Source organism: Propithecus coquereli, unplaced genomic scaffold (genome assembly GCF_000956105.1).
Source record: "Propithecus coquereli isolate 6110/MARCELLA unplaced genomic scaffold, Pcoq_1.0 Scaffold203, whole genome shotgun sequence".
Taxonomy (NCBI): Eukaryota; Metazoa; Chordata; class Mammalia; order Primates; family Indriidae; genus Propithecus; species Propithecus coquereli.
The window spans coordinates 2,071,944-2,092,948 of NW_012145301.1; the positions used below are offsets into that span (position 1 = coordinate 2,071,944).

A 21,005-nucleotide genomic window follows, 5' to 3' on the forward strand; every position below is an offset into this window, starting at 1 on the left:
GGGTCTCACTCTTGCTCAGGCTGGTCTCGAACTCCTGACCTTGAGCGATCCGCCCACCTCGGCCTCCCAGAGTGTGCCTAATGTCTTTAATGCAGTTTTCTTTTTCTCTCTCTCTCTCTGACTTTTTTTGAAAAATAGAAATGTTTGTTTCCTTAAGACTTCTCGGAGCGGGACACCAAGTTCCCCTACTCCTCAAGAAAACACCATATCTGGATATAGCCTTTTAACCTGCAAAAGAACTTTACCTGGTAATGTGATTTAATAATGCAATTACATAAAATGTGTCAAATTTTATGATTTTCTAACAAGTAATAGTGATGAAACAATCCTCAAGATGTGAAAAACTTGTGTAAATGTGGTTTATTGCTTTTCCCATTGTGCATCTTTGTTTATAATTGGCACAGAACCCTGCCATTCCAAAATCTACTCTGGAGTTGACTTTGGAGGGGAAGACTTGAAAGTGACCTTCGTGAATGGAGTGAATGTTTGCCAAGAGACTTGTACGAAGATGATTCGCTGTCAGTTTTTTACTTATTCCTTACTCCCAGAAGACTGTACGGGAGAAAAGTAAGGGAAATTCTATCTTTCAAAGAGTCGACAAGATCATTTCATATCCTTTTGCCCTATGTGAAGGTTTACTCTTTATACTGTTTATTTTATGTAGGTGTAAATGTTCCTTGAGATTATCTTTGGATGGTTCTCCAACTAGCATTACATATGGGACACAAGGGAGATCTGGTTATTCTTTGAGGTTGTGTGAAGCTGGGGACAGCTCTGGTGAGTAAACCTCACATTTTCCTGGAACTGTAAAGGGATATCTGTGTCGTTCTGATAGCTTGCTTGGTCTTATAGAATGGAATTATGTGTCTTGTTTTCCTTGGCTGAAGGGACTCTGATTTACTTCTAATTCCAACTGCTTGCTTCAACACTCTCTCCTTAGTCTGCACGACAAAAACAAACGCACGCATTGTCGGAGGCACGAACTCTTCGTGGGGAGAGTGGCCCTGGCAGGTGAGCCTGCAAGTGCAGCTGGGAGCCCGGAGACATATGTGTGGAGGGTCCATCATCGGACAGCAGTGGGTCCTGACTGCTGCCCATTGCTTTATTGGGTAAGTGTTGGATGCGTCTTATCCAGAGTCTTGTTCTGATTTTTTGTTTTAAAGAATCTATAATCAGTTTCACCATCACCACGTGACTTCATGAATGGTGAGTTATTCGTTCTCTTTTAATAAAATGTATTTCAAGGCAGCGATGGTATTCAAAATATTTAAGAACTGGTAGGGTCTGAAAGCTAACCAATCTGACCCATCAGTGGATGTCACTCCTGCCAAAAGAGAATATAAAACAAAGCCCCACCTCTGCGCTGCTACCTGCCTCAGCCTCCCAAGTAGCTGGGACTACAGGCATGTGCCACCATGCCTGGCTAATTTTTTCATTTAATGCATTCTTCAAAGACTTATTTTTCAGGCCCATAGAAATCATACTTTTTGCTCTCTGATTCACAAATGTGGTAAGTAATAATAATAAAACAAAAATGTGATAGTTTATTACTCTACATATTTCAATGTATATAATCTGATATAATATTTCTGTTTTATTGGGCAAATAGTACACATGGTAGGATTTTTAAGTCTTAAGACATTTAGGCTTTGTAGTTAGACAGACCAGGACTTGAACAACAGCTCTGCCACTTATGAAAGGCGTGGGCAATTTGTAAATCTCTCTGAGCTTTGTTTTATCTGAAATATGAATAATAGTAGTATAAGATTAAGTAGTATAAGTAGTATAAGATTATTGGAAGGATTAAAATACTTAGCACTGTACCTGGAATGTAAAAATTACTCAAAAATATAAGCTATGATTACTACATTCAATAAGAAATATTAAGATGGAAAACATCTATGAATAAGCAAAAGAGATACTAAAAGACACTTGATCTCTCTCAAAAATAAACAAAAGTATTTTTGTTATAGTGAAATTCTCACCTAGTTGCTGTCTACCAGGACTAAGCATACTGCCAACAAAATACAGCACTTGGTGGCACAGCTGGACAGAACACATCTCCTCCACATTGTCATTTGGCACAGGGGCTCTGTTGCATGTGGCCTTGCCAAGGAGCGGCTGTTAGGCTGGAAGAAAAGGCATCAAGGTGGAAAATAGCAGGTTCCTTTTTACTAAATGCACCCCAATTTGGGACCAAGAGTTTTCATTCTTCAAGGCTCAGTGTTGTGAGTTTCTATGAGAAAATAGACACAGAAACCCTGTGATTTAGTTGAAAGAAAGCCCCTCTGCACCTGCCGTCTCTGTTATTTCCTCAGAATTTTGTGCAATCATGTCTTGCGCTACTCGCTTGATGATGATAAAAATTTCCTAAAAATTTTTTATCGTTTTATTTCTAAAGCAAAATAAGACTTTGCTTTGGATCATAATTTCGGATTTATTTTGTATATATTCATCTTTTAAAGAGTTAATTTAAATTTTCATACTGTCCAAAATATAGATATAATATATATAATATTTAATACATAATATTTTAAACCCCACTGAAGTCCCCTGAATTTGCCCTATTCAAGAGGCTTGTGAGAGCAGTCTCACCTTGATAGCTCTGAATTGGATGAACGCAACTGCGTTCCGGTTTGGTGACCCAGGCTTGAATTTCCCATGACAAATTGCTAGCATCTCTCCCCACCACAGTTTCTCTCAGAATGGGACTGCAACATTCTTGTATTTTTACTTGCAGTAAACATGATATCATTAACGTAAAGGTGCGTTTTTCAATGTTTTAAACTAAACATTCAGAGATTCAGTAATGCTGCTGTTGGTGACGACAAGTTGCCAGGAAGAAAAACTAGGTAGGGAAAAATATGTCCCATGTCATATTTCCTTCCCGGTTCTCTTTAAAAAGGAAAGCGAAAGGAAAAAGGGAAACATCAAAGGCCAGCCTTTCTGGTCTAATAGATACTTCTTTTTTCTCCTAGGCTTCCCTTACCCGATGTTTGGCGCATTTATAGTGGCATTTTAAGTCTGTCAGACATTACAAAGGAAACACCTGTCTCACTAATAAAAGAAATTATTGTTCACCAAAACTACAAAAGCTCAGAAGGTGGTTATGATATTGCCTTAATAAAACTTCATGCTCCTTTGAATTACACCGGTATGTAGCACATTCAAGGAGAAGCCGTACTACCGGGTTGTACTGGTTTGAACTTTCGCATCTGCTTGAATGGGAGTGCAGATCTGCAGACATTGCCTTTATTTGCTGGTTAGTGGAGTTGAGGGAAAGGTGAGGGTTTCAAGAGAGGTGAAGACAGTGTAACTTGGCATAAAATCTCTTCTACTTAAGGGGCAAGAAATTTCAATTAGTTATTTCTGGGAGGAATGCAACTGCATATGCATTGTTGAAATAATAGGCGTAGGAGATGTCTGTGCCACCAGGGAAGCAAGGGACTTCCTTTGACAGAACAGCAGAATTGCCGTTGCTTTGGGCTTAGGAGTAGGGATATATAAGGGCAAGTGGATCAGATAGCAATTTCCAGGGGTAATTTGGGTAGAATAGAGACTGACACAGAAAAAAGCTCTGGGATGACTGGAGCGTCATGGTTGGAGGTGCTGACTTTGGAGGTTCAATCCCCCGAGGGAGCTAATCTGTGTCCACTAACAATTACGTGACCTCAGGCAAGTTACTTTACCTCTTTGCCCCTCTAATTTTATCATCTGTAAAAATGAGGATGATAATTTCTTCCTAGGTTTGTTACAATAATTAAGTTAATATGTTAAGGCACTTAAAATAATGCCTGGAACAGTATAGACACTCTGCTCTGACTATTACAGATAGTATAATAAGACCCAAGAACTTCTAAATGTTTTTGACAGTGGATTTGGATTCTGCCTTTTTTTTAATGCAGAAAATTTTAACATCAAAAATGTCATGTGAAAATGACTCTGATGGTGAAAAATGTTCTCAAGTCATTGACCTTAGAAGTCGAGCAGAAAGCAAAAGTGCTATTATTCTTTGGTGCTACTCTGCGGAAAGAGAATACAGGAAAAGAAATGGGTGTATTTTTAAAGACAATATCCACAACTTTATTAAACCAAATTCTAATTTAAAAATTACCTTTCAGAATTCCAAAAGCCAATATGCCTACCTTCCAAAGGTGATATAAATACAATTTATACCAACTGCTGGGTGACCGGCTGGGGCTTCTCAGAGGAAAAAGGTACAGCGTGACATTGTAATTGTTGTTCCTAGAGCAAGTCTTAAATGTTAACATACATGGAGTGGATCAGTTCAATCAGCTTCTGTCTAAAATTACATCCAAACTCATGATCTTTCCTATCTATTTATTCCTAAGTATTTATTCAGTGATTCTGGAGAAGAATGTATTTTTGCCTGGGCCTGAAAAAAATGTATAAGGGAATCTTTTAAGCATCTCACTTCATCATAAAGATTATTTGCTTGGCTTCCCATAAGGGATTGGACCCATATAGGGCCAACGGGCCCACTCAAGCCTACCTGGTCCTCAGTATTAGCAGAGTTTCCATGTCCAATGCTGTGTTTTCCTAATGCTGATGGCCGGGGGCAGAGACAGGCATGCCATCTCTCTGCATAGTCAGTTCTTAATCTTTTTTTCCATGCACCCTTCCTGCTCTCTGATGAACTCCATGAACCACTTCTCTGATAATGCTTTTAAATGCTTAAATAAAATGCACAGGATTACAAAGGAAATCCATTAAATTGCAAAATTCTTTTTAAAAAGTGATACAGTAATATATACACTTCTTCATTAGCCTACTACATAGTAACTTGTTCTAATACCTGCCATAATTTTGAAATAGTGGTGAGCATAAATGATATTTACAGTTATCTGCCATAACCATAATGTGGTATTAAAATACCTGTGATCTCCATTGATAGCAAAGCCACATAGGTAACACTAACACTGCTGTGTTGCTACATTCATAATTGAAGACAGTGGTAGGCTGCATGTGGAGGTTATTGAAAACAATTTTTTTTTTCCTATCCAAGTTTATGGGCCGTGTGAATTCTTTCTAGGGACCTTATGTTTACAATCCCTGCTTATTGGATGCTTGGAGTGTTTCAATTGCCCTTGAACTTTTCAGGAAACAAATCATTCTTCCTTTACAAAATTATGTCCCTGATAGACACTGTAGAGAATGTTATTTGTGTCATTCTTTACAAAAGGAGCTCGCTTGCCAAGCTCTCTCCCGCTTTCCTGATTGAGTCCTTTATTCAGCTAATTCAAATTTGTAATATTTTTACTAGTAACTTGAGACAGGAAGAAATTCCAAGTAACCTTAACTAAGCAAAGAAAGTTCCCAACATATATCCAAGGGGAACCAAGACACGGATGGAATTTAAATGATCTGTAAATAAATTGCTCTTCCTGGAAAACGCTCACGTGCATTTACTCCAAGAACAAAATACTCTTCTGTTGCCAGAAGGTTGAGATTTTTTTTTCAGAAATGATATATATTTATAAATTATAATTTTGAATATATAAAATAAAAAAAAATGAAAGGTAAGACTGTGCAGGCTTTTGGATGTAGGTGATAAATATAAGGAGGGATTTCTGAGACGAGAGGACGGCAGAAAATACGAAACAAAGTCTCTGGTCAGCCCAGAGTGCTGGGTTGTCTTGATGCTACCAGAAGAGAAGAGAACAGTGCAGGGCGCTGTTGTGCGGGCTTCTCTCTCGCGCTCTCTCTGTAACTCTACTTTCTCAATCGGTGCTATTTTTGTTCACAGATATGACCCTTATGAAAAGTTTACCATTCTGATTCACTTTAAGATTTAAGTCTTGTCACCATATATTGTTGTATGTCTTCCCACTAAAGTTACATGTTGGTTACGTCACAGGTGAAATCCAAAATACTCTGCAAAAGGCAAATATTCCTTTGGTAACAAATGAAGAATGCCAGAAAAGATACACAGATTATCAAATAACCAAAGAGATGGTCTGCGCTGGCTATAAAGAAGGGGGAAAAGATGCTTGTAAGGTAATGCGTTTGATTATGAAAAATGCACAATGGGCTACTTTCAAAATATATTTTCCAATAGCATATTTTATTAATTTTTTAAAAATTCAGAGACGAATCATCTGATAATTTTATAAATAACCTTTAACAAATGGAATATATATTTATATTATTTATGATACATATGTCACAGTCTATATATGTGTATATTTAAGGGGGTAAGTATACATACAATAATTGTTCTAAAATATAAGAACATTAGATTTCTTTGACATTGGGATGATGATGTCAAAATTTCTTCGCTGGATTTACTTCAGGATAGAAGAGGGAAGAAACAGAAAATGCAACTGAGTTAAATGATTTTCACCACATCCAACAGCTCATGAGGCCCACGAGATACCTGAAGAACTTTAAGAAAGTGTGTGTGTGTGATCGGGCAGCGCGACTACAGAATTTTAAAGGCAGTCTCTTATTTGCATCACAGCTGTCATAACTGTCATTTCCTTTTTCCACTGTGACACAGGGAGATTCAGGCGGCCCCTTGGTTTGTAAACACAACGGAATATGGCGTTTGGTGGGCATTACCAGCTGGGGAGAAGGCTGTGCCCGCAGAGAAAAACCCGGTGTCTACACCAAAGTCGCTGAGTACGTGGACTGGATTTTAGAGAAAACACAGGGCGGTGATGGAGACAGTTTGATGAGGTCGCTGGCGTGACGAGGTTATTCTGTGAGGAGGAGCCCAGTTTGTGGCACTATTTTCTCAACCTGGGTTCAAGTCAGATGCTGAGCCTTGGAGTCCTCATCTGCAACACGCGGAGAGTGGTGTCTACCTCGCATCCTGTCATAAGGATGAAAAAGACAGTGCACACAGGCTGCCGAGGACATGTCTTGCTCAGGCGTGCTTTCAGCATCCAGTAACTGGGGCTAAGCATGGGAGATCCCAACTGAAGATCTCCACGACTGTTGCAAAATAAAGTGGCAAAAGAGCATGATTATTAGCAAGTGTTTTCTTCAGGCTGTGCCACAGAACTGCCAGTAAGTGACTGCAGATTCTAGCACAGTGCCTGGGGTCATTCTCCTCTTACTGCTTCCTCTGGAACTCAGCATATCTCAGAGATGTCACTTCTTCCCCGTGTCTCACCTGCTTGGTCACTAAAACCTCCTACCACCTGCTTAACGTGGGGTGAAGAGCTAGCAAGCTTGGGTTTTGTTCTGTCTGTCAACGCTCACTATTACAACAAAGAGATAGGTTATCTGAACCTGGGAGAATAGGGCACCTTTTCTTTCAGCCTCCTACTTCTGCTACCCCAGCAGGGCCATGAGGCTCCAGGCTGGGCGAGCAGAGGAGGCACAGCCTTCAGGGTGGGTAAAGAATCTGCTTTGCAAAGGGCATTAACCCTAGGGGCTCAGTGGATATGGTTGCTATGATAGTAATTCAAGAAGCATTGCTAGGTATAACGTATTTCATAAGGTTCAGGCTTATAAAGTCATGGTAATAGTAAGTAGCTTTGGAATGGATGATAGAAATCCTTTTGCAATGCAATTCCCAACTTGCCGGTGATTACCACACTCCTCTCTTGATCTGGTTCAGTTTCGCTAACATTTACACAGAATTAGGCATTTACATAATATTGTGCAATTTAAGTAGAAAAATAGAAAGTGATGTTTTCTAAAAGACATTGAGTTTCTCCTTCCATACTCAAAGACACACCAAGTGGTAGGAAAGGCTTAGAGCTGGAGGAGCCTGTGGGAAAACCATGACATCTGGGCTATGCACAAACCAGACAGTAGGAAACCAAGGAGTTAAGAATTTACTTCAGAACTCAATGGCTTTTGTAAAATCTGGCTAGATTCCATGAAATGATTTAAAAAACACACGATTTCAGTTTTTACTATTGCATGAAATAAAGAGATTGGTCTTTGTTCTGTGTGGATGTTGTTTTATGTCTAAAAGGGAAAATAATGGATTGCAATGAAAATCTTTTATCTCAGGTTTTTGGTATTGAGCATTCTAAAGGGTGTCGGAGCAGGACTTTGGAATGCTTGCAGGGTAAACCTTTGGTCTCTGTTGGTTAGGGAATAACCTAGTTTGGGCAAAACAGAGAGGAGAGTGTTGAAATGTGGGACTTTCCTCAGACATCAATGATCATTTTAAAGTTGCCAATCAGAGAGCTGCAGGACTGCCATGGTCTCTTGATTACTCACTCTGTGTTCATGAACAGGGGTGAACAGAGGAGCCCCCCAGACAGAGCCTTGTGGGACTAAGAAATGTGGAATAGGCTAAGAAAGTGAGAAATTAGAATGACTTCACTCTCAGGAGGAAAGGGAGGGGAGGGGCCAGTGTCTTTAGCAGTTTCATCCAAGACAGGATGGTGGCAGTGCCAACCCTGGAAATTAACACTGGTCCTGCCCTGGGACAGCAGCATGCGTGTGGATGGACAGCACACGTACACACCATCTGCACCTGAGGCTCCAACACTTGTCTCCTTCCTCACCAAGGTGTGGGAAACCTCTAATGTAAACTTGAAACTTTTTCTTTCAATTATTGTTTATGTAGTGGATGAGAAGCTTAAAAATAATTTGTTTGAGAAATTATTATTTATGTCTATCTGCTTCTAAACTGTGAGCAACTTCTTTAGGAGACTGTCTCATTCCATTGCATATAAATGGGCATTCGCTAAGTGTCTAATAAAAGGATACATCTTTATTACAAAGATAAGGCAATGGAGGCTTGAAGAGGTAAAAAGATTAGCTCAAGGTCACTGGCAAGGACAAAGCTAAGCTTGGCATTCCTATCCCAGACAACATCCTCCGGGCTATAACCTGTTGCCTCCCACTCCCAGAAGGATAGAAGAGGACAGGAGCATTTGTAACCATTACTTGTTATTTTCATTAGCATCTAACACAGTGGTTCTCCTCTTCAAGGAGGAGCGATTTTGAGCTTCCCTCCCCACCGGGGGACATTTGGCAATGTCTGGAGTCATTTTTGGTGGTCACAGTTGGGGGAGGGCATGCTGCTGGCTGGACAGGGTGGAGCCCAGGGATGCTGCTAAACATCCTACAACACACAGGACAGCCCCTCACAGCACAGACTTATCCTGCCACCAAATCCATAATGACAGGGTTGAGAGATCCCGACGGAAGGTGGACTTTTAAACCTTGTAATGTAAAAACATTTCAGGGACAGTGAGGAAGAGGTTGTAGGACAAGGCAAGCTGTGCCCTTTTTCTTTATGTTTAAATTTTTTGATACATTATATTTGTACATACTTATGGGGTACATGTGAAGTTTTTTTACATGCATAGAATGTTTAATGATTAAGTCAGGGCATTTAGAGCAGCCATCATTAATCATTTCTATGTGGTGGGTACATTTCGAATCTTCTCTTTTAGCTGTTTTGAAAAATACAATACATTGTTGCTACCTATAGCCTCCCTACTCCTCTGTCAAACATTAGAATGTGTTCCTTCTCTCTAACTGTATGTTCGTACCCATCAACCAGCCTCTCTTCATCCTCCTTCCCCTTCCGCTCACAGCCTCTGGTAACCACCATTTTACTCTCTACATCCATGAAATCCACTTTTTCTGCTCCCACATATGATTGAGAACATATGATAACATAATGACCTCTAGTTCCATTCATGGTGCTGCAGATGACATGATTTCATTCTTTTTTGAGTGTGCGTCCTTTTTCAAAGGGGGTTTTGATGAAAGGGAGAAAGACCTCCAAGAGAGAGTCGATTATGGCCATGACTGAGAGGGGGTCTCATCCAGGGATGCCTTTGTGGTCTTCCTTGTCCCAAATTGACCGTTTTAGATCGCTATATGCCCAATACATCTCTCATCTACGGTCCTAACTTCCGACTTGCACTTGGGTCTCTGTAGACTAAATTCCAGATTCTTCCTGAGATTTTGTCTAGTGATTCCTGATTTTCATCAGGCTTCAAATGTTCAAAAACATTTCATTTCACTGGAAAAGAAACAACTTTAGGATAAAAGTCGTCAATATCAGCATTTTAAGTTGCAGTGCATTAGTTGAAAAGAATTTTTAGAATACCTTTGGTCAATTTGAAAGAAATATCTGTTTAATCTCAAAGAGTTACTACATAGTTAAGACTCTTATTTTACTTTTATTTAGACAGACAAAAATATTTTGGAATCCTGATACTATTTCCAAGGCTTTAAAGATTTCACTAACTCGCTAAATCAAATTTCGGAAGATATTATTTGGCTTCCCAATGAAGCATTTTTCTCATTTAGAGTCTTTCTCAACAGGGTTGGAGAGTTATCAGTTTTCTTTTTATTGGGGCTTAAGAATAGAGATGGGGTTTCATGGAGTAAACAATACAGGAACGTAAGGACCGTATGTAATATCACATATCTGTGACAACCTTTCTTGGCATGAACTTGGCATTCTACATTTGAGCCTCTTAAAAGGCAATGCATGGTAAATATATGCTTTCTGTGTAACTGGAATGTACTAAACTTTAAATGCAAAACTCGAGAAAGCACGAAGAACTCTTTACACCAAGAAAGCTCACATTGCACCGGCAATAGATCAAATGAAAACACGTGAGTGACCGCCTTCCAGATAGAACATCACAATAGTTCCTCGGCACTTTACACAAAGACTTCTTCTCAGTGCAAAACCCCCTTAATGTTCTGCCCAAAAGAACAAAATGCTGATTTCTTTCTTCTCAAAAATTCCCAAATCAGTTTACACGGAGCTAAGTGTCAAATTTACCTTGACTTTCTAACGAATCCCTCATTCTCTTCTTCAGGAAGTTCTCTCTTTTGCCCCCATATTTCCCTTTCTGTAGGAGTTTGTGAAAGGGCTGTCCAGTGTTCCTCATCTTGGGTCATCTTTCCACTTAGACATGTGGCCACCAGCAACTGGATATCCTACAGCTTCAGCAACTGTTTAGATAAAGTCCATGGCAACATTATTGCAATAGACAGGAAATGAGATTGTCTCTCAATGTCCCCAAATATTGAAATGCTCAAAGTAAAATGGTGACATTTTCTGGGTTCCAAAGATCACATTTGCATGAGCACATATCCCTGAACAAAGTACAGTGTTTCCTTTGGTACACATATCTCTAACAGGGACAAACTTGGCATTGTATTTCTCCCCTGATCTTCAGAATATTTTTTAAAATTGTGATTCTATTTATAAACACAAGATCTTATTTTGCTTTTCTAGGGAAAATTGGGAGCCTTCTCTGAACCATAAAATTATCTTCCTCTAAAATGTATTTAAATCTGACATATTCAAAACCTTTTTTTTCTTGCTGTTAGGTTTTCAGAGGACTGCACAGAAATCCTTAGGGCTAGTTAATGCCTAATGTTACTGATAAAAATGAGGAACCTGAAGCCTGGAGAGATAAAGTAACTCGGCCAAGGACCTGCAGGTAGCTGGCTTCTTGGGCACAGACTGGTTTCTGCTCAAGTTGCATGACTAGTAAGCTAATTAATAGGTCTGGGTAACAGAGGACCTGGATTATCATGCCTTCCATAGTGCTTTCAGTCCTTCTTCTAGGTCAGTGTGAAGGTTCTTAACAGAAATATAATAATGTGAAACCCAAAAAAACATTTCACAATCTTTCCTCTCTGTAAACTACAACAGGTCCTACCACTAGAAGCCTCCCTCCAAGACAAGGATAATTATCCTTCTGGGAATCGACTTTTTTTTTGTTCTATTGCTTGTCATGTGACAGCTAGACATGTCACTTTATAGCTCTCCATTTGTGGCTTAGTGTCCCAAGTTCTAAATTAAATTAAATTAAATTAAATCTCCATATTTTTCTGTTTCAAAAAAGTTTTAGACTTTCAGTGTTCACAGGTAGAATAAAAAGAGGTTGGTTCCTTAGAACCACTCACATCGAAATAGGCCTCTGAGGAGATAACATCGTGTAAAGGGAAACTGACTCCACAGGAGCAGGGCCCTTATGGTCAGTCTGCACTTTGCATCCTATCCAACCCTCAGCCCCCAGAACTGAAGTCTCCTCTCTCCACTGTACTGCAACTCAACGCGTCCATGTGACTTTCTGTGCTTTCCTTTTGGACCCTGGGATTCAAGTTAGGCTATAATTAATGGTTAACAGTCAATGTTTGAGAGTGTGGTTGAGCGCAGCCTTGGCGAGCGGGCCAATTGCTTGACTGCTGAGGCACACGGAGAATTCAAGTTCTCCAGCTGTCTGTGTGTGCATCACTTGTTTGAATATGCAATGAAAGAAAATAAAATAATAAATTAGATGTATTGAAAAAGCAAGCAACTTTCAGTATACATTTCTGATATGCAGAGATTTTTAAGGACTTTCACAGATACGTTGTACAAAGAGACAATGTTACACAACATTGGAAACCAGTAAAAGTAAATATTAAAGGTAAGTGAACATTATCTACGCAAGCTCATTTAGAGGAAGATGAAAACCATTTTGGAAGATGAAAACATCCTTATTAAGAATTGCAGCAAATAAGCAAACAAGGTATTTGCAGGTATGGTTTCAAAAAAATATTAATATTTAACATTTCTCTGAAATGCCTTGAAATGTCTTTTTCTACCATGGTGATTTTAAAAAAATTTTACAATAGAGAATGATTGATTTTTAAATGGTCTGATTGAATAGAGATGTTTAGTTAATGTCCATTACTAAGAGGAAATGTAGAATGAAAGTTTGAGAGGAGATGTAGAATGAAAGAAGAGTAACGGTTTCTGCTCAATAACAAGTATTTTCAAATTAAAAAGACGTTCAAGAACAATATTGAAAAATCAGAGGTCTTCTTTTGCTGACAAGTTAGAGTTTCATAGAGCAGTCTGTTCAAGGGGGGATAAGTGCATTTACAGGTGATCAAGACAGTCTATTAATAAATTTGCAGTAGACTTTTTAAAATAGAATATCTCATAAATAGAAGATAATTCAGAGCTCTTTGATGGATACGGATATATAGAGAGACCTCAAAATAGAAAGAAAGGTAATAAATTAGAAAAGGAAACCAGGATGGAAAATTGGGGTGGGGAGAGTGGTCAGATGGTGGGGATGAAAAGTATCCAACTAATCGTGAGCTGGAGGTGGCAGGGGAAGGAGGGAGCGAAGGTTCCAGCTGGTTCCAGCTTCTGCAGAACCATGAAGGTGTTGAGCACTGTACACACAGCTGGGCTGAGGAAGGCTCTAGGATGTGGGAAAGATAAAATTCAACATTATAAGAACCCTGTGAACATTATTGTATTAACTACTCTCTCCCTCCCTACCTCTTGCAAGTCCTGATGTGAGCAAACTAATTATAAATTTACATTTTATGTTCTAAAAGCATGCACATTTTTCTCTTTGCAGGATGATTTTATTGTATCAAATGGTACATTTCATTTTATTTGCTTCAGTTTCTGGTGGTAAGTAGAGCTTCATCTTAAGTAAGAACTGGAAAGTGCTTGATTTCCCGACCTGTAGAGTGGAAAACAAGGGGGCATAGGCCCAGGGAGGAAATCACACCGCGGTCCCCATACATCTGGGAGAATCCACACCATCCACTCCAGGGAAGGAAATAAAATGGTTTTATTTATTTTCCTCTTAAGGCTCCTGTGGTTTTCAAAGCAGGGAAGGAAATTGAGGTGAAAGAATTGCTCATAATAGTAGGAATCTATGTTTATATCTCTATCATGTCTACATCTGGACCTTCTATCTATTTAACTCATTTAAATGAGATGTAGGAGCAATATTAAAAATCACATATCTTGATTTCCCTCATTGATTAGTCAGTTTTCCATAAAGCAGTCAATTCAATGCAACACACACACAATAGCAACTTTGGAGCAAAAACTGTTATGTAAATATTCATATATGGTTTACGCAGTTCAATAATTTAGCCACTGCTGTTAATTCTCCACCTATATCGTGTCCACTAAATTTGTTTATAAATTACTTAACCAATATTCAGTAGGATATATTAGTACAAGTATTATTTAGCCCCATGTTCATTCGTTATTTAAAGTGAAAACTTAAGCATTCCTTTAAAAAATAACTTATGTATATATTGCATTTAATTTCTGCTACTATTGCTAGCATTTTAAGCACAGTAAACTCTTTTTTCTGGCATATGTGAAAAATGGTAAACCTCAGTAGAGATTTAAAGTAAAATAAATTCAACTTAACATATCAAATTGTACAGTTCATAATCTTATTTTTCTTTGTGACAAGATTATTGTTCAGTTATTATTTTCCTTCATTGTCATTATTTTGAAATTGTATTGTTGTTTTATTGATAAACATGTCAGTGCTAACTCAGTGGACATATTTTGAACACTAGACCCAACAACTGCATTTACAATCAGCCTTCTGTATCCATGGGCTCCACATCCATGGATTCAACCAACTTCAGATTGAAAATATTTGGAAAAAAATTGCATCTATACTGAACATGTACCGATTTTTCTTGTCATTATTCCCTAAACAATACAGCATAACAACTACTTACATAGCATTTACATTGTATTAGATATTATAAGTCATATAGGGATAATTTCAAGTACACAAAGGATGTGCATAGGTTATATTCAAATACTATGCCATTTTATGAGACAGGAGCATCTGTGGATGATGGTGTCTTCTGGAGGGCCTGGAACCAATCCCCCATGAATACTGAGGGATGACTGGATACATATTTATATCCTTTATACATGCATATGAAACATTCGTAAAAATTGACCACATACAAGGCCCTAAAATAAGTCTTAACAAATTTTCAAGGACTAGAATTATATAGAACATGTTTTCCAATCGCTATGGATGTGAGCTAAAAAATAATAAAAGGCAACTGGAAAAATCCCCAAATGCTTAAAAATTAAGTATACTTTTTAAAATAAATATAGGCCAAAGAATATATCACAATAGAAATTAGTAAATGTGGATGATAATGAAAATATATTAGGTTTTTAAATATGAAATGTCTGATTTCAAATCAAAAGTGTAGTTTATTATATCTCAAACAAGAAGTGGTACAATTAATCAAAGTATGTGCCTAACTATCAACACAGTTTTGCCATCTTAACAGTAGTTTGTTTATGTCAGCAGCGAAGAAGCCTGGAGAGTGAGTGGTGATGAAATTGCCAAAGGCGTTTTCCACAGCTTGTTGAGAATTAAATATTTTTCCTTGCACAAAGTGGTCCAAAGCCTGGAAGAAGTGGTAGTCAGTTGGTGCAAGGTCTGGTGAATCTGGTGGATGACAGAGAGTTTCCAAGTCCAGCTGCTGTAGTTTGAGCAGCATTGTTTGTGTGACATGTGGTCGAGTGTTGTCTTGCAAGAGGATTGGCTTGCCTCTACTGACCAATCCCGGCTGCTTAATCACAAGCATCCTCAGCATTTCATCCAATTGGTTGCAGTAGACATCCGCTGTAATCAACTGACCAGGTTTCATATAGCTGTAATGGATAATACCAGCAGTGGACCACCAAACAGCCACTATTAGCTTTTTTGGATGAATATTCAGTTTTGGACTTTGTTTTGGCACTTCATCTTTGTCCAACCACTGTGCCAAATGCTTGCACATGTGAAGAATCCATTTTTCATCACAAGTAACAATACGGTGTAGAAATGGTTCACCTTTGTGTCATGACAGCAAAGAAAGGCAAGCTTCGAGATGATTTCTTTTCTGATGCTCGTTTAATTCATGTGGTACCATCTATCCAGCTTCTTTACCTTGCCCACTTGTTTCAAATGGTCCAATGTTGTTGGAATAGAAACATCAAACCTTAATGCTAATTCATGCTTAGGTTGAGATGGAGTCACTTCCACTACAGCTTTCAGCTCATCATGATCCTCCTTGGTCTCAGGTCGCTCATATGGCTCATTTTCAAGGTTAAAATCACCAAAACAGAACTTCTCAAACTATCAATGTACTGTGCATTCATTAGCCACATCCTTCAGAAACATTTTATTGATATTTCCAGCTATCTGCACTGCATTGGTTCCATGACGGAACTCATATTCGAAAACAACACGAATTTTTTACTTATCCATGGTTTCACAAAAATTGCTCTAAAAAAATTTGAAAAATAATCACAAGCCAAAACATGCGTTTGAAAGAATGAGGATGTACCTTCACAATAAAAATAAAACTAGAAGTGTCAAAGTGAAATACCAGACATGGCAACTGTAAAACTTAGTACTTAAGGAAATCGGACCTTTCATAATTAATAATCTTGGGCTGTATCTAAATCAGTGCTGAGATCAAATATACAGATTTACATTATACATTGAATAGAGAAAAGGTAAAAGTTAATAATATAAAAATACAGATCAAGAAGGTAGAAAAAGAAGGGGAAATTAAGTGCAAAGAAACCAGAAGGCAGAAAAAAATAAATAGAAGTATTCAATTAAATGGAAAACAAACATATATTAGAGAAGGTCAACATAGTCACACTCTCCAACCCATTTTATATGGTCAGTATAATGTTGATTCCAAAACCTGTCAGGGACATTCTGAGAAAGAAAAAAACTCACAGTACTTTTTTCTCATGAACATATATGCAATATCCGAGGGCAGACGGGATCCGGCGCAGTCAGGGCAGGGTGGCCGCAGACCATATATGCAATATCCTAAACAAAATATTACCAAACTTAATCCAGCAGTATGCTAAAAAACAAATTAAAAATGATTACATTATGTTATTGTGACAAAGTTGGGTTTATTCCAGGAATGAAAAGTTGATTTAACATCCAAAAGTGAATAGATTCACTACTTTTGGTTATATATCCAAAAGAAGTAAAAGCAGTGACTCAAACAGATGTATCTGTGCACCTCTGTTCATAGCAGCATTATTTACAATAGCAGAAAGGTGGAAGCAGCCCATGCGTTTATCTACAGATGAAAGGATAAACAAAATGTGGTATATACATACAGTGGAATATTATTCTGCCTTAAAAAGGAAGGAAATTCTGACATATGCTACCCAGTGTGGATGAATCTTGAAGACATTATGTGAAGTGAAATAAGCCAGTCACATAAAACAAATACTGTAAGATTCCACTTATATAAAGTACCTGGAGTAGTAAATTTCATGGGGACAAAAATTAAAATAGCGGTTACCAGTGTCTGAGGGAGAGGGAGAAAGGAGAGTCAGTATTTAATGGCTACAGAGCTTCAGTTGGGAAAGCTGAAAATTTCTGGAGATGAATGGTGTTGATAGTTGCACAGCAATGTAAATAAAAATGATTGAAGTGATGCATGTTATGTTATATACCACCATAATAAAAAGCAAAAATAATTTTTAAAAATCAATATATGCAGAAAAATATTTTATTAAATTCTGTTAATGGTACAAACTCTTAATAAACTGGAAATAGAAGGGAATTTTCCTCAGCTATTAAAGGGTATTTTAAACAAACAAAAAATCCAATCCAAAATTCTTTAAGAAATCTGATACATAATAGTGAAATATTGACAGCCTTCCCAAGGGGTTGAGATTAAGACAAGAATACCCACTGTTATTTCCATTAGGTATTGTACTGGAATTCCTAGTCAGCACAGTAAAGAAAAAAAAAAGAAATAAAAGGTAAAAGACCAGAAAGAAATAAACTTTCATTGATCACAGATGATATGATTGTATATTTAGAATAATTCAAAATAATCACCACATAAATTAATTGGGCCAGTAAATTAAATTAGCAAGAAACCTGGATACAATGTCAACATACAAAAACAAGCACTTGCTAGTTCACAAAAACAAGCAGATTTAACCTGTTTTTACTGGCACTAGAAGCTACATTTGCATTTTGAAAATCACTGTACCTTGTAAAATTAAACTATCCAACTAGTAGGGACATAGTCTAAGAAAATTATCACATATATTAAAATCAGAAAATGTATTTGATTTACCAAATAATTAATATTCTTCTTAAAAGTAATATTTTAATGTAGCATAATTACTTTGCCCCAAAGGTGGGGTTTCCACGATCAATGGGAATATTTGGAAGTGACAATAGACTCTCCATGCATGGGATATGGCCGTACCGATCATTTGGAAGCAACAGAGAGCTTGGGGTGAGGATGTGTTATCACACCCAGGGCCATCAGATGCTGTGGAAAATGATCACTCCGGAGCCTTTGTTTCATGTAAGCACAGAGTTTGGACAGAGAGAAGCAGTTGTGAAGGGGAGAAGCAGAAGCCCATTCTAGACCTGACTGGGATGCTAAAGAGCAGCTTTTGCCGATATAGAACCGAGAAATGATTCAATGACCCACAAAACATGTCTTGTCTCCAAGAAAATCACTCACAAGCACAATTCCACTGAAGCCAATGTACCATTTTGTGATCTTCTTTTCCATTCGAGATTGTTCATCAATAAACTATCAGGAAAGTGTTGATTGCCTGGATTTCCAAATTTGGGCATATTTCCTGTTAAGGAGACCTACTTGCTTTGCCTTTGTGAGATTATTGGCTAATCAGATATGTGCCCACTAAAATCTAACATAACTTGTGCCATGTATTGCATCACAGAATGTGTGACTAAGCTGTTGAAAGATACCCACTTTGAAGGAGGAGACATCACTACTGTTTTTACACCAAGCGCCAAGTACTGCCAAGTAGTCTGCACCTACCACCCAAGATGCTTGCTCTTCACTTTTGTGGCTGAGTCACCATCCCAAGATCCTACTGAATGGTAAATGTCTACATGTCTACATAGAGGAAAGAGGTTTTACTGAAGGATTACTATTCATACATTTCCATCTGCCATTTTAAAAATTGGAAAATACATTGTCCTTCAATTGAAATATGAAATATTACAGAAAAATAGTGCTCGGGTAGATTTGGAGGGAATAAATAGTGCTCGGGTAGATTTGGAGGGAATAAATATGCCTCTTAGTGCAGAATTTCCAACCTCTCTTGTGATCTCAATAATAATGGTACATTTTCTCTCTTTCTCTCTACTTTTATGCTTCTTAATCTTTTTGCTCTTTACTTTTCTATTGGTTATTGATATTTCATAACATTTCAACTGACACTTCCCTTGGCTACTGTATCAGAAAAAATTAAACATTCATAAAGATCATGTGAAAAAATAGTCCAGTACAATGATCTCCTGCTACCACCAAGACTCTGCAATTTTTGCTTTTCCTACCTATCTATGTATACATGTTTAACCTGTTGAAGTAATTTTAAAACATCATGACATTTCACCCCTAAATACTTTGACATGCACTATCCTCCACAAAAGATATAAGAAATTTAACAAGATTTCCTTTATATAGTTTCATTTGTCCCAAGGCAAAATGAAAGGTATTGTATAAGTACCTATATCATCACTTACATTATAACAATTTGAAAATAAAAACATCATTCTTAGCTCATGGGCTATAAAAAACAGGCAGATTTTTGGCCTTATTTTACCAACATGTCATAGTTTACCCACTTGTGTTGGTTTCCTGTTAGGAAGGAGTACCTGTGGTCTCTTAAGTGTAAGGATGTTGGAAGGAAAAACAAGCTCACGATCTTGCTAAGAAAATATTTGTTTTGGCATGCGATAATTTGTTTCCTTTTTCACTTTCTGTGCTGACTTTTAAGATTCATTATTTTAAAATATAAATTTTCCACCCAGTAATGTTATTTTTTTAAAAACAGGTTTACTTGTGTCCTGAAAGACAGTGTTACAGAAACGCTGCCAAGGGTGAATAGGACAGGAGCAATTTCTGGGTATTCTTTCAAGCAATGCTCACACCAAATAAGTGGTAAGATGTCTTATTAGAATTAATAAATACTAGTTATTGTGATATATACATAGAGTTGAGTTGAATATAGTTTTATGGCTATAAAACAAAGCACTGCTATGTGGAAATAAACTCCCCTAACAAAGCACTTTTAGTGTAGAATAAAAACTAGCATACATACATGCGTGTCCACACCCCCCACGCACATTATAGTTCATTAGAGTTTCTGAACCTCATAGAAGGATGTACGTTACTACTTTAGTTCTCATCATTCGTATATTTTCTTTCTCCTTTCTAGCTTAAAATTTTACACGAAAGTCTGTATTAAACACATCAATTCAAATCAAGGGGGGCAAATATAAAGGTCAAAGTGACACTTGTCTTAATAGTGAAATAGACACTGGAATTGGTTAATTAATGAATCAATCAGGGAACTTAGGAGAGGAGAGGCAAGGTCAGCAAATAGAAATAGGAACGTACGAGTCTAAAACTGATGCTGTGTAAGAAGGACATTGGCATTCTTTTACTGCTCCCATGTGAGAATAGGAATTTCACAGATTAAAATAAAAACAAAGGAAAAGTGGATGAAAGAGGAGTAAGGAGGACAGTGGCTGAGGTGGAACTACGGCCACCGCCCCTGGAGTCTGGAGGGAGCCATGATTTCTGCTTTTGTTCCCAGCTTGCAACAAAGACATTTATGTGGACCTAGACATGAAGGGAGTAAACTACAACAGCTCCGTTGCCAAGAATGCTCAGGAATGCCAAGAGAGGTGCACAGATGACAGCCACTGTCACTTTTTCACATATGCGACAAGGTGGTTTCCCAGCGTGGAGCATCGGTGAGTGAGCTGTAAGTTAAATTCAGCCCTAGGACGTTAGAGTGGCCAACGAAAAGCAAAGCGATGACTCAGTAAAATTTTTTGTCATCGACTTGATGTCCCCAGTTTTTTTAACCCCTAAAAGACATTTCTATAATAAAACTTACAGTTTTCTTCATGAAAGGTACATCTGCAGCCCAATGTGGATGCATTTCATTTATGGTAAGGAGTCTGTCTTTTAGTGACACTGTTAGAAAAAATACATACCCTTGATCTATGTCTAGATAATTACAAAAGTTCTACGCTTTTACATCGTAATTTTGAAACTCCTATGCTTTTACATTGTAATTTTGAAAGAGCTACAAGTGGTCCTTCCTAGCCTAAGAGGTGTTATAGCCTAACCCTATAGAAATAAAAAATAATACCTACTCATCTCTCTAAACAGCAGTTCCTCACATATGACAGAATAATTAAAACTCATGTGAAAAG

At 37.8% G+C, this 21,005-nt stretch overlaps 2 protein-coding genes across 3 annotated transcripts in view; both read left to right on the forward strand.

Moving 5' to 3' along the window:
* Positions 1–6,989, forward strand: part of KLKB1 (kallikrein B, plasma (Fletcher factor) 1) — a 24,647-nt gene extending 17,658 nt beyond the window's left edge. The window contains exons 7-14 of the mRNA XM_012643992.1: positions 139–248; positions 405–567; positions 665–777; positions 941–1,109; positions 2,979–3,154; positions 4,122–4,217; positions 5,879–6,018; positions 6,521–6,989. Of these exons, the coding sequence (XP_012499446.1) occupies positions 139–248; positions 405–567; positions 665–777; positions 941–1,109; positions 2,979–3,154; positions 4,122–4,217; positions 5,879–6,018; positions 6,521–6,712 (1,159 nt within the window). The 3' untranslated portion in view covers positions 6,713–6,989. The remainder of the gene's footprint in view (positions 1–138; positions 249–404; positions 568–664; positions 778–940; positions 1,110–2,978; positions 3,155–4,121; positions 4,218–5,878; positions 6,019–6,520) is intronic.
* Positions 6,990–12,193: 5,204 nt separating this feature from the next.
* The window catches only part of F11 (coagulation factor XI), a 21,654-nt gene continuing 12,842 nt past the window's right edge, over positions 12,194–21,005 (forward strand). Inside the window, exons 1-5 of one of the 2 annotated variants that reach the window (XM_012644033.1) lie at positions 12,194–12,383; positions 13,332–13,387; positions 18,491–18,653; positions 19,613–19,719; positions 20,378–20,537. In XM_012644033.1, coding sequence (XP_012499487.1) covers positions 13,333–13,387; positions 18,491–18,653; positions 19,613–19,719; positions 20,378–20,537 — 485 coding nt within the window. In that variant the 5' untranslated portion in view covers positions 12,194–12,383; position 13,332. The other variant, XM_012644032.1, reaches the window with a different exon arrangement.